Source organism: Cydia amplana, chromosome 5, assembly GCF_948474715.1.
Source record: "Cydia amplana chromosome 5, ilCydAmpl1.1, whole genome shotgun sequence".
Lineage (NCBI taxonomy): Eukaryota > Metazoa > Arthropoda > Insecta > Lepidoptera > Tortricidae > Cydia > Cydia amplana.
In genome coordinates, this window is record NC_086073.1 from 11724785 (window position 1) to 11738331 (window position 13547).

Consider the following 13547-nt stretch of genomic DNA (forward strand, 5'->3'; position numbering starts at 1 on the left):
ACAAGCCTTTGTGCTGTCAAATTTAATGTGATGTGGCTAATGTAAAATAGCCACAATAAAAAATATAGTTACACTCTAGCTGGCACACCCACTTTGTAAGTAGAAAAGGCGCGAGATTCAATTTTCTTACATAATAACATCAATAAATTGCTCTGATAATTAGCTTAAGATAATTTATAAGTACGTTACGATTCATAACTGCTTGTTGCTAGGCCTACATGAATAAAGTATATTTTGACTTTTGACTTTTATGGGAATGCAACCTTTCGCCTCAACATTTCTTTCAATATCAGTACTCTCGTCTATTACCGCGGTAGTCTGTTACCGCTTATAATTCCTCGTTAAAGCATAAAATTTCCTTTGACGGTTGTGCCATGGTTTACACGGCCAAGTAGGTGTCAAACTTGGCTTAGGGACACAATTCACTAATTATGCTAAAAAATATGCCAGATGCTAAATAGAAAATGTTGATGCCAAAGAGTGTGAAAATATGCCACATCTGGCATCAATTATGCCAAGTTGGCAACACTGTTGTCAACATGTCAAGCGGAAATGCGGAAATGTCAATTTATTCAGTTCAGTTCACGTTCTGAAGCAAGATACGCTAGCTATCCCATGCATACTCTTTGTAACAGAATGGGACGAGTAGCTAAAAAAAGTGGCAATCGTTCAAATACCTTTTAATTGTTTAAATTGACAGAGGGAATTTGGAGAGAATAATCTCATTATACTTTCTTTTATAAAATATAAATCACAATTAATAATAGTAATGTTTATATTTAATCGGCTTTTATCATACTAATAATAAATATGATTAAATGAAAGAACAAACTTATAAAAATGGCCACACCGCGGTGCGTTGTTTCTGTCTGTGACCATGTTTTGTCTATTGTATTGTAGAGACAAGACAACTTGTAACTTGTAATTTGTATTATTATGGCCACTGGCCTACGCACAGTATTTTTTATTTATTAATTTTATACAAACTAGAATGAATTTATTTGTGTGAATCGTGAATCAAGTTCTACAATCAAATGCTGCATAGCTTCTGAACAAAAATTCATTAGCATTAATTCAAGTTTTTCTTGAAAATTCCTGTTATAAATTCTTTACCATTCATGAATGAAATTTGATCTAGCAAAACACACAGATCGTGTTACTATGGATTATGAGAAGTGATTTGATACATATGAATGAAAGGAACTACAGGTGACTACAATTCATGATGGGAAGATTGTGTATTCTTCTTATTTTAAAAGTACTATGTTCACTAGTTGTTACTGAAACTTCACGTGTTACTGTTTTGCAAGGTGATTCTTTGCCTCACCATGGACGTTGCGAGCCGATTACAATTCCACTCTGTCAACAGATTCAATACAATCAAACGATATTTCCAAATTTGCTAAACCACGCGAATCAGAAGGATGCTGGAGCAGAAATTCATCAGTTCACCCCCTTGATAAAAGTGAATTGTTCACCGGATCTGAAGTTTTTCCTGTGTTCAATGTTTGCTCCTGTATGCACAATTCTAGATAAACCCATTCAGCCCTGCCGACACCTCTGTGAATCCGCAAGGCACAATTGTGATGAATTAATGGCTGATTTTGGATTCCCATGGCCCGATTACTTAGACTGCTCCAAGTTCCCAGTGGCAACAGATGAACACGTAATATGTGTGGGTGATAACAATGCTACACATGATTCTCGCAAGCCCACAGAGCACAAGCATCGCAAAGTTGACTATAAATCAAATATTGAAAGAGACCCAGCTAAGTTACCCGGCGCAAAGGATTATGGCTTTGTGTGCCCAGCCCAATTTGAAGTACCTAAAAGCTTTGATTTGGATTATTCCTTGATAGTTGGTGATAAGATTCAACCAGATTGTGGAGCCCCCTGTGATGGAATGTTTTTTAAACAAGATGCAAAGAAGTTTTCAAGGCTGTGGATCGGAATCTGGGCAACTTTGTGTGCATTGAGCTGTTTATTCACTGTGTTGACATTTTTGATTGATACTGATAGATTTCGCTATCCTGAAAGGCCTATTATTTTCTTGTCCGTTTGCTACTTGATGGTAGCCTGCAGCTACATCATGGGTTGGGGTGCTGGTGACAGTGTGAGCTGCCAGGGCCCATTCCCCTCCACACATGGTGGGTCAAGACTAGCCAACCCCATGCTTATTACTCAAGGAACCAAGCATGAACCATGCACCATCTTATTCATGGTTGTGTATTTCTTTAGTATGGCCTCCAGTATCTGGTGGGTGATATTGACCCTGACTTGGTTCTTAGCCGCTGGATTGAAATGGGGCCATGAAGCTATTGAAGCCAACTCACAGTACTTTCATTTGGCTGCTTGGGCTGTACCTGCAATCAAAACCATATCAATATTAGCAATGGGAAAAGTTGATGGTAAGTTTAACATAATTATTTTTGCACTAATTGTATTCATCTTTAATGTTCATGATACTAGCGGTTCCATGGCCTTTTGTCTGAAAATGTATGTTTCCTAAATATTTCACAGATATTTTCATAGAACAAAATGGAAAGTATTCCATAAACTATTATTACACATATATATATATATATATATATATATATATAATATATATATATATATATAATATATATATATATATATATATATTTTTTATATGTAATATATGTTTAGTATTTATGTATGTAGCATGTATTTTATTTTATAATAATATTTATGTATTTTATTTACTTTTGGACATTTAGGTTAGTTTACTTTTAAAGTGTTACTGTACATTCCGTAAGTTTGTCTATCTAATTTGAATTCTCCCCTCATCTACTCGAAGGTTAGCTGGAAGAGATCCCTTACAGGGATAAGTTCGCCTTTGTACCTTTATTTCTGTAAACATTATGTAAACCTGTGTTGTGTACAATAAAGTGATTACTACTACTACTACTACTATTATTTACCTTGTTCCAGAAATGTTGCACCTCCCTTATGAATGATAATAAAATTAATGGCTTTAAAATGTGTCTTATTAAGTTATGGTTTTTTTCTTTTTATAGGTGATGTCCTGTCTGGAGTTTGCTACGTAGGTATTTGGAATGCAGAAGCACTGCGAGGATTTGTTCTAGCTCCATTATGTGTGTATTTAGTCCTTGGTACTGTATTTCTACTGGCAGGGTTTGTCTCTCTATTTCGCATTCGAACAGTCATGAAACATGATGGCACCAAGACTGATAAACTCGAGAAGCTAATGATTCGGATTGGTGTTTTTGGTGTCCTATATACTGTGCCAGCTTTGATTGTGATTGCGTGTTTGTTTTATGAGCAAGCATATTTTGATAGCTGGATGGTGACCTGGCATAGGGATATGTGTTCTTCATCTCTGTATTCTATACCATGCCCTTTTACCCGCCAGGAGACTGAGCGGCCGAAATTTGAAATGTTCATGATAAAATATCTCATGACTATGATTGTTGGCATAACGTCTAGTTTTTGGATCTGGTCTAGTAAAACTTTAGTGTCATGGCGCCAATTTTTCGATAAAATTAAAGGTCGAAGAGTTGAAGCTTATGTGTGATAGATTAAATTTAGGAGTAAAATCGGTGTTGTTGCTTTTATAAATCAAGTTGGCAGCTAAGTGGCAGTTATTTCGTAACATAAGAAACAAGGCTGATATTTGTAAATACCTTTTTGTCTCGATTATGGAGATTATTTTTCATAATTATTTTTACTTTTTTAAGTTACTTTTTTTACAATACTTAAGTTAAGAATCATCAGTGTAATGTAATTAAAACGTATTTTACTATCATACCTGTTTTTATTTTATTCTTCTCCGGGGGAAGCCGTCCAACGAATAGCAGTAGTAAACAAATGGTTGGCATAAAAACACAAAGCGTGCAATGCTATTGTTAATGTGAACAATGAAAGACAGAAGGACCGAGCACAATCATACACCAACGACTACAATTCTTGGAACTGAAATTTGAGGATATAATTATAATTTAAAGCATTTTTAGGGTTCCGTAGCCAAATGGCAAAAAACGGAACCCTTATAGATTCGTCATGTCTGCTGTCTGTCTGTCTGTCCGTCTGTCTGTCCGTCCGTATGTCACAGCCACTTTTCTCCGAAACTATAAGAACTATACTGTTGAAACTTGGTAAGTAGATGTATTCTGTGAACCGCATTAAGATTTTCACACAAAAATAGAAAAAAAACAATAAATTTTTGGGGTTCCCCATACTTCGAACTGAAACTCAAAAAAATTTTTTTTTCATCAAACCCATACGTGTGGGGTATCTATGGATAGGTCTTCAAAAATGATATTGAGGTTTCTAATATCATTTTTTTCTAAACTGAATAGTTTGCGCGAGAGACACTTCCAAAGTGGTAAAATGTGTGTCCCCCCCCCCTGTAACTTCTAAAATAAGAGAATGATAAAACTAAAAAAAATATATGATGTACATTACCATGTAAACTTCCACCGAAAATTGGTTTGAACGAGATCTAGTAAGTAGTTTTTTTTATACGTCATAAATCGCCTAAGTAGGGAACCCTTCATGGGCGAGTCCGACTCGCACTTGGCCGCTTTTTTACACTAGCAAAAGGCAACCGAAACACAACAAACACTACTTTCCGTTAAAAAAACAATTGATGATATTGTGTATTGGGATTTTTTCGTAGGTACCTATCTTCAATATGTGACTTGAGTCCAATCACGAAATTCACGAACAACTACCCTCAATGAATTTATCGAAATAACCCCAATACACCTTACCTACCTATAGTCTTTAGAATGCTACAGCAAATACGAAACCCTTTATTGTTTCGCTATACATTGTCTGTTCGCGGCTTAGCTTTAGTGTCTCTGTCTATCAATGCTAAGCATTAATAAAAAAAATCTGATGAATTCAGTCAGAACCTCTTCCTTTCTCTGAGGTTGGATTAATTTCGACTACAAAGTAATTATTAATTTCGACTACAAAGTAATTACTAAGTATTTATTTGTGCGACAAGAGGGCAAAGTTAGATTTTGTGACGAGTGCTGATTTGGAATCGCGAGCAAGCGAAAGCTTCTAACTAAGAATCTTGAGTGTAGTGAGGGACTCTTAATAGCATACTACTTTTCCCCTCAACAATGGTACATATTAGAAGAAATGAATACAGTTCTGATTGAAATAAGTTGGCCTAAATCCATTCATAAATAATTTACGCAAAAACGAAGTCCATAGTCTTCCTCCAACTACCTATTATCTATTATTGTAGATTTGTTAGCAACATTTATAAATACAACAGCCAATACCTGGGTTACCAGCATTACATTATAAAGCTGGTCAAGCAGATCTTGTCATTAAAAAAAGGCGCGAAATTCAAATTTTCTATGGGACGATATCCCTTCGCGCCTACATTTTTCAAATTTGCCGCCTTTTTCTACGGACAAGATCTTCTTGGCCAGCTATAATAATCTTCCCAATCAGAGTACCCCACATTTCTAGTGGTCTTACCACTAGAGTAAATATAAAAAGCTGGAGGCACGATGGAAAGGCTGCTCATCCTACGGCACCGGAGCCGTCACGGAGTCCGAACGCTGAAGTCAAAGGCAAGTGAAGCTGCCTTAATTATACAGGTGCGAATTAAATATTGAATCTTAAAGAAAAGAGCTTATTCCCATCTTTAATGCCGGCAACGCACTTACAACCCCTCTAGTGGTGCGGGTGTCTATTAAGAGCGACGGCTTGCCATCAGGCGATTCGTCTTTTCGTTTGCCTCCTATATCATAAAAAAAATTGAACCTAGAACTCCTAGACAGTCCAGGGCCCAGCAGAGGGTCATGACTGTAATGGCAATTAGATAAAATGTTTACCACGACAAATCTGACGTGCTTCAGAAGCGCTGGAGCAAGAGTAAGGTTGGGTTATTTTGTCAGGGTTGGTCAGGGGCAAGAGAACCAGTATGATAAATCCATACAAGTGTTTCTCAATCAACATGATAGTGAACTTCACTACATAGTATAAACCAAAGTCGCTTCCCACTGTCTGTATGTATGCTTAGATCTTTAAAACTACGCAACGGATTTTGATGCGTTATTTTTTCAATAGATAGAGTGATTCAAGGGGAAGGTTTCTGTATTATTTGTTAAACCGTGCGAAGCCGGGCGTGTGGTTTAAACTAAATAAAACTTTGCTATGTTGACCTAAGGTTAAATCCATGGTTCAGCTTTACCAATTTACTAAAAAAGACCAATTGCTGTGTTATTTATAGAGGTTCCCATATAATAATTTCAGCCAAACATACACCAAAAACATTTTCATGTAAAATGTTGCCAAGACGAAACCATAAGGCTTGCACTGGCAAAAAGTTATGAAATCTCTTGTAGACCCAAGCTTCTAACTCTACAAGCCCTAACTTCTCAAACTCTACAAGGGCTACAAATTTCAAGTTTTAGAATTTTTTGTTGTTTGTTTACTAATACTATCTTACATACCAAATTTCAGCTTCCTAGGACTTCAGGAAGTAAGTTTTCATGATCATCAATCAGTCAGTGTCGAAATCGTGGTTTTTTAGATATTAATAAAATCTCAAGTATAAGAGCTATGGAATTGCAACTTTTTATGCTTAATAAGTCCACTATTGACATCACACCCTGAGAATTCTGTTTATCTAGTATAATCCAACCCCAAGTTATGATATCAAAAAAACGACAAGCGCTTCAAGAAAAGGTAGGTAGTGCACTTCGCTTTGCTCGTCTTTGGGGGCGCACAAATGGTTTTGTGTAATTAATTCTCCAGGTGGGTTTAAACCCCAAAAAAATTTGCAGAAGGGGCTCAAACAGAACAGAATTGTTTCTAGACTAAAAGGTAACAATATTATTGCATAACAGAAGATAAATAATACAACAAGTTTGCTTCTTACATTTACTTTTGAATTAATATAAAACATTAGATAAATAATTGATAATTAAACCTATCCTCCCAGTACAAGAGCACTTAACATTTCATCCATTCTCTCGCACAATTAAAGTAGAACTTAACATTAAGTTTACATATTATGCTCTGGTATATTTTCCCCAAATGTGAAGCATAAACACTGACGCGATGAAGAGAAGAGACATCACTAACACTGGAACTGGGCCACTGTAACAAAGACAAAAACACATTCTTAATATAAAACATACCTATTTTAGTTCTGCTTCCAGTGGGTATAATAGCAAAAAGTAGAACTGTTTGTACTAACAGTCTGAAGTATACTAGTATACCCTATGGTAGGTCTATAGTCTATACGCCTGAATGCTACATGACACACATCGTTAATAAATCTGTTGCATCCTAGATTTCCAAAGTTGAATCAATTTTTAATATTATTTTCTTATTTTTTGGACATGTCTTCATCAAGATTGTTTTTGGCATTTGGAAAGTTGAATATTTCTCACACCAAAATTTTCGTCATGTGAGGACCTACCTACAATGCAAATTTAGTTACAACTAATATTAAATGTATAGTCAGCAAATCTATTTGCTTAGTACCCCTAACCCCTGCAAACATGACATATTTATGCAGGGGTCTTAAGCTAATAGTTTTGTGACTGTAATAGCACTTACACTTTAACGCCAGGGGAATCATCAGTGTAGAATCGCCACATGCCACCGGAGCCAGCGCCTGTGGTGCGGCTCCTGGCTGCGGTGGTGGTCGTGGTCTTGCGTTGCCTCACAGTACCGCCAGTTGACGAACGAGGGGCAGCGGTCGCCTTGCTAGGGGATCGGCCTCCTGATCCAACATTCGTCGAGCTCGGGGATGGTGGCTACAACATGACACGGATAAATAATAACTATACCGTTATAATTATAAATGGTATTATATGAAAAAACACCATTAATATTTACCATTTTATTCTAGCTTCTGTGTATATCTCAATTCACAAAACGAAACTAGTTATCGTTCGACACAGATTGACGATTCACGAACTCTGGGTAGAACTTATTGGCCTTTCCAATGCGATTCCAATACTGTAGTAAACTGTTGGCACTTCTATTGCAACGCGTACAGTGAAAATGACACGTCGTCATCAATGTTGCCACTTTATGGAATTTTTTTAAGCTGGCCATACACACTAGGGTATGCCTGCACAGTTTTACCTGTACAGTTAAACTGCACAGGTAAACCCTAGCTGGGTGGAGCACATACACGGCAGCGGTAAACCTACACAAACTCTCAGTTGTGTAGCCATGGCACCGTCGTCAGCTGTGCTTGATGTTGACGCAGCACTATATTAACGTTATTGTTTTTAATTATAAAGCGCAAGAAAGACAAAAAATAACGACTTCGGGGTTGGTCCCATAAGTCGTTCAATATGAGTATGACCTACATTATCCACCCCTCAGAGTATGGTCAGACATATGGTACCAAATCACCATGTATCAAGTCTATGTATGTGTCTTCAAGTCTAAAAAAATTATACAAGAATAAAAAACATGTTTTATCATCAGGGGAATTAGGCAGGGCTCTGATTTATAAAGTTAATTTAACTCAACTAGCGTTTCATTCCGCTTACGAGTAACGAGACCGCGATCAACTGTGGCCTGCGCACTTGCGCAGGCAAACGCCACACACGCTCAGTTTTAACTGTACAGTTCAAGAGCACACAGGTAAAGCTGACCATACACGCTAGGGTATGCCTACACAGTTTTACCTGTACAGTTAAACTGCACAGGTAAACCCTAGCTGGGGGGAGCACACACACGGCAGCGGTAAACCTGCACAAACTCTCAGTTGTGTAACCATGGCACCGTCGTCAGCTGTGCTTGATGTTGACGCAGCACTCTATTAACGATATTGTTTTTAATTATAAAGCGCAAGAAAGACAAAAAATAACGACTTCGGGGTTGGTCCCATAATAAAAGTTGTTCAATATGAGTATGACCTACATTATCCATCCCTCAGAGTATGGTCAGACATAATATGGTACCAAATCACCATGTATTATACTTCAAGTCTAAAAAAAATATACAATAATAAAAACCATGTTTTATCATTCGGTCCAGGCAGGGCTCTAATTTATAAAGTTAATTTAACTCGACTTAGCGTTTCATTCCGTTTACGAGACCGCGATCAGGCGAACGCCACATACGCTCAGTTTTAACTGTACAGTTCAAGAGCACACAGGTAAAAAATATCTATTTTCATATTCGCGCAGGTCAACTGTGCAGTCGTAGAAAACTGCACAGTCGAATGCCACACACGCTCCTTTTTACCTGCGCAGTTGAACTGTACAGGTAAAACTGCGCAGGCGTACCCTAGTGTGTATGGCCAGCTTAAAAAATATCTATTTTCATATTCGCGCAGGTCAACTGTGCAGTCGTAGAAAACTGCACAGTCGAATGCCACACACGCTCCTGTTTACCTGCGCAGTTGAACTGTACAGGTAAAACTGCGCAGGCGTACCCTAGTGTGTATGGCCAGCTTTACAGACGAAAATAAGTCGCCTTATAAATTGCGCAACTGTGTAAAATATTCTCGAGCTACAAATTCAACTTGTGTGATTTAATATCACGCATTTAAGTGGCGCAAGCTACTAGCGCAAGTAAGATGCTCATGCTCTGAATTGCTCTCTCTGCTTCAGTTAAGGCGCTGGTGCGCATGATCCGCGCAAGTATTCCATATTAAAAGCCCCCTCCACACTCGCTTACCGCGGCGCACAGCCGCGATTCGCGCACGAGTGACATGGCAATTCATTTGACATTGACAGTAATTTTATTGACATTGACAATGACAATATATAATGGTGTGTGGCGAAGGAGCTAACCTATGCCGATGAAAGCAAATCGTGCAATGTTTTGTAGAATATTTAACATAGGACGAAAATTTTACTCTGGAATTGCTTTGTCTAAATCAAATATCATGAATACAGAACAGTGTTACTTTAGATATAATAAAAGCGAAGACAAAATTGATTTAACTTTTCTATTAAAAGTTAAGGAATCCGTGAGACAGTTCAATTTAAGCCGAAAACCATCAGAAAGCGTCGAAAATTTACTAACTCGCATAGGAGCAAACGTTCATAAAGTTGTAAGAAAAGGAAACAAAAAGAAAAGTACTAGTGAAACTGAAGAAATAAAAGTGAAAGTGTTTGATGGTGACAAGTGTTTACCTGAAAGTTTAACTTGCCTAGAATTATTTTCCTTGCCAGGGCCAGTGAAGTTTCAGATACAAGATCATATTTATGAGGCTGTGTTCAATGTGCCATGGATAGAAAGCTTGAGTTTGCCTCAAAGCATACTATCAGGGTTTGGAGTTTACCCAGAACACTTTTCTTTTCAAAACACTGATGTAAAGCAGTGTGTTTATAACTGGTACACTTGTAAAGCTGTTAATGACAAGGGAAATACTATAAGCGAGTTCCACTTGCAATGGGAGTTAGTAGGAACTGGTTATTGTTACATACCTACAGTTCAAGACATTGGAAAAAAACTAAAACTAGAATGTATTCCCAGTAAGTCCTTTAGATCTGTTAAAAAAATATATAGATGATGGTTGTTATTTGTACATTCAAATAAGTTTTTTATTTTTTTACAGAAAATGGCACAATCATAGGACCAGCTGTAGATGCTATTTCCAAAAATAATATTGAAGCTGGACCTGGTAGATGCCCATTTGAAACAAGGCATATGTTTACTAGAAATCTTCTATCAGACAAGAGGTGACTCTTAATTCTAGATGTGCTTATTGTTTGTTGTATAAACATGATCAATTGTGTGTAATTATTAATGTTTTGCAGCTTCCGTTGTGTCAGTTACAACATACTAGCAGACTTGTATTGTGACTCGGAATTTACTAGAACTGTGCTCCACCCTTATTGCCCACCATATGCTCTGCATATAGATTACAGAAAACAACTTATAATAAAGGAGTTATTAGGTAAGGATTTATTACAATGGCACTATTCTATTTTACAGATTTTAATTAATGAGCTCGATGAAGCTCAAAAATTTGGGAGAAAAAGAAAATAATGTTAAAATTTATTAATAACCAAAATAAATATTTTATACCTACAAAGGAAAAAGTGACCAAGGCCTCCAGTGCCCAGGGCTGGAACAAACCAGCATCCTCTGCAATTGCGGCAGGTGCCTATATACTGCTCGCTAATTTTATTTATGTTTACTTTCCAGGTTACAATGCAGACATTATATGCCTTCAAGAGGTGGACCAGAAAATATTTAAAACCGTTTTAGATCCACTGTTAGGAAATAATGGATTTAAAGGTTTATTTTATAAAAAGGGAAAAGAAGTTGCTGAAGGGTTGGCTTGCTTTTACAGAGATGGAAGATATGAGTATGTTCTCTTTGAAAAGATCAGTAATAAATAAATAGTATAGTTTGTTAATCTGAACACAAAGTCTGGAGCTTAATGATTGTAGTTGATGCCACTTCAATAACTATTGGGAATAAAATAAAATTGGGATACTATCTGTTTTAAAACTCTTGGAGAGCTCAAAATTGGAGCCTCAGATGATGAGGCCTACTTTTGCATGTAGATTATATGGTTTTATTATTTACATGTCTCTGATTTAATATAAACACTAATTCTTATTTTTAGGTTTTTGAGTGAGGAGCATATAGTACTTTCAGAGGCGCTCAAGTCAAACACAGATTTGAAACCTATCTGGGATGCTGTAAAACAAAACAGTAGGCTTGCAGAAAGAGTCTTAGATAGATCTACTGTGGCTAGTGTAACAATCTTAAGATCACTTGAGAACCCTAAAGAAATACTGCTAGTTGGCAACACTCATTTATACTTTCACCCTGATGCAGACCATATAAGACTTTTACAAGGAGGGATGGTTATTTATTGGTTAAAACAAATAAAGAAAAGGATGCATGATAAGGTAATACTAGGTTGACTGAGGCCATTAATCACTTCATTATTTATATTTAGTATTTTTTTTATTTCATGTTTTTTTCTTCAGTTTTCAGATCACAGGATGTCTTTAATATTGTGTGGGGACTTTAACAGTGTACCATCAAATGGTATTTACCAGTTGTATACTACCGGAAGTGCGCCTAGTTCCCTTCCTGATTGGAACTCAAGTATGTACTTACTGAAATGGTTCACTTCACTCTTCCCTCTGGTTTTAGTATTCGAAATTAAACTTACGTGTGACATATTTTAAACTAACACTCACTTGAATTTTTAGCCGCGCACGTTTCCGCAACTTGTGTCTATTTTAACGTGATACTTACCTACTATCTTAGGATTCTTAGGTCTGTAAATTTTAGGGCTACCCCAGATACATCTGTTGGGCTCAGAATCAATACGGGATGGTCCTGTCTTGGAGAAATTATGTCTTTTAAGTACGTAATTTGTACTTGCAGAGCCAGATGAAGCTGTTCTTGATCTAAATCTCCAACAAGACATTCTTCTGGGAAGTGCCTGTGGCACACCTCAATATACAAATTTCACAGCTGGTTTTGCGGATTGCTTAGACTACATTTATTATGAGAAAGCAAATATAGAAGTTGAACAGGTTTGTATTTGTAATTCTATTATGCTTTGTAACGTTCTCATAAGTTTTAAAGTCCTAAAGCCGCGTACTGGACGCACGCGACCGGCGGTTTGGGCAGCGGTGCAAACGTCGCCGCCCGTCACCGCCCCCGCCATCTTCTAGAACAAATTCATTCAAGTCTATACATTTAAATCGAATCGCTCGAACGTACCGCTCACGCCAGCCCGTTTGACTTAATCAAAATGACCAAGTGAACTGACTGAACTGAACCTGTGGGCCTACCGCGAACTACGTTCGACGTGTTGCCTCTCTATCGCACTTGTAAATTCGTACGTAAGTGTGACAGGGAGGCAACACGTCGAACGTGGTTCGCGGTAGGCCCTCGTTCCGGATTATGGCAGCGGGAGTAGCGGCAGAGACCATCGCACGGCCTGCTGCACGCTGCCTGCATCGCATGTCGGGTTGCGTCCAGCCTGAGGCACGTAGGTGTAGGTGAGCGCTTAGTAATCGGCGCTTACCATCAGGCGGGCCGCATGCTTGTTTGCCACCGACGTAGTATACAGGACGCGACTAGACAATGCAATCTCGCACCAAGATTGGCGATTCGAGATCTCGCACGAAAAATCTGAATCGAGATTGGGTGTTTCGAGATCTCGACCGAGATTTCACAAAGTAATTAATTTTGTTTGTTATTTTGATTAAAAATCTAAGAATTCCGTGTATACTGCTTATTTAGAGCCCCCTGTGCGTGAATCGCGGGCGAAGCCGCGAACGCGAGTGTGGAGGGGGCTTATGAACGACTGTACGTACCAGAGCGCACCAAGCTAGTGGTTCGGTACTTACGTCTGGTAGAACTTTTATAATGAACCCTATTGTCATTTCATTTCATTTATTCATGCTTTGTTTTTTCAGGTTGTTCCATTCCCCAGCGTGGAGGAACTACAAGCCCATACTGCTTTACCAAGCATAGTATTTCCATCAGATCACATTGCTTTGATTTCTGATCTACGATTTATCTCGTAACAATGTAAGATAATTTAATTTTATTTGAGTGTGTAGGTGCTATCTTAGAAG

At 37.7% G+C, this 13547-nt stretch overlaps 3 protein-coding genes across 3 annotated transcripts; 2 read left to right on the plus strand and 1 right to left on the minus strand.

Annotated features, from left to right (window-relative positions):
- Positions 1 to 855: 855 nt before the first annotated feature.
- LOC134648041 (frizzled-7-B) lies at positions 856 to 3785 on the plus strand. Its single transcript, XM_063502476.1, has 2 exons — positions 856 to 2408; positions 3039 to 3785. The coding sequence occupies exons 1-2, from the start codon at positions 1223 to 1225 to the stop codon at positions 3554 to 3556; spliced, it is 1704 nt and encodes a 567-aa protein (XP_063358546.1). The 5' UTR covers positions 856 to 1222; the 3' UTR covers positions 3557 to 3785.
- A 3092-nt stretch (positions 3786 to 6877) lies between these two features.
- On the minus strand, positions 6878 to 8018 carry LOC134648490 (protein transport protein Sec61 subunit beta). The gene is made up of 3 exons (XM_063503010.1): positions 7858 to 8018; positions 7576 to 7775; positions 6878 to 7110 (listed from the first exon to the last, which is right to left on the minus strand). The coding sequence occupies exons 1-3, from the start codon at positions 7858 to 7860 to the stop codon at positions 7023 to 7025; spliced, it is 291 nt and encodes a 96-aa protein (XP_063359080.1). The 5' UTR covers positions 7861 to 8018; the 3' UTR covers positions 6878 to 7022.
- A 1756-nt stretch (positions 8019 to 9774) lies between these two features.
- On the plus strand, positions 9775 to 13513 carry LOC134648042 (2',5'-phosphodiesterase 12). The gene is made up of 8 exons (XM_063502477.1): positions 9775 to 10463; positions 10547 to 10670; positions 10749 to 10888; positions 11140 to 11302; positions 11567 to 11855; positions 11937 to 12057; positions 12343 to 12494; positions 13386 to 13513. The coding sequence occupies exons 1-8, from the start codon at positions 9779 to 9781 to the stop codon at positions 13494 to 13496; spliced, it is 1785 nt and encodes a 594-aa protein (XP_063358547.1). The 5' UTR covers positions 9775 to 9778; the 3' UTR covers positions 13497 to 13513.
- The last annotated feature ends 34 nt before the right edge of the window (positions 13514 to 13547 follow it).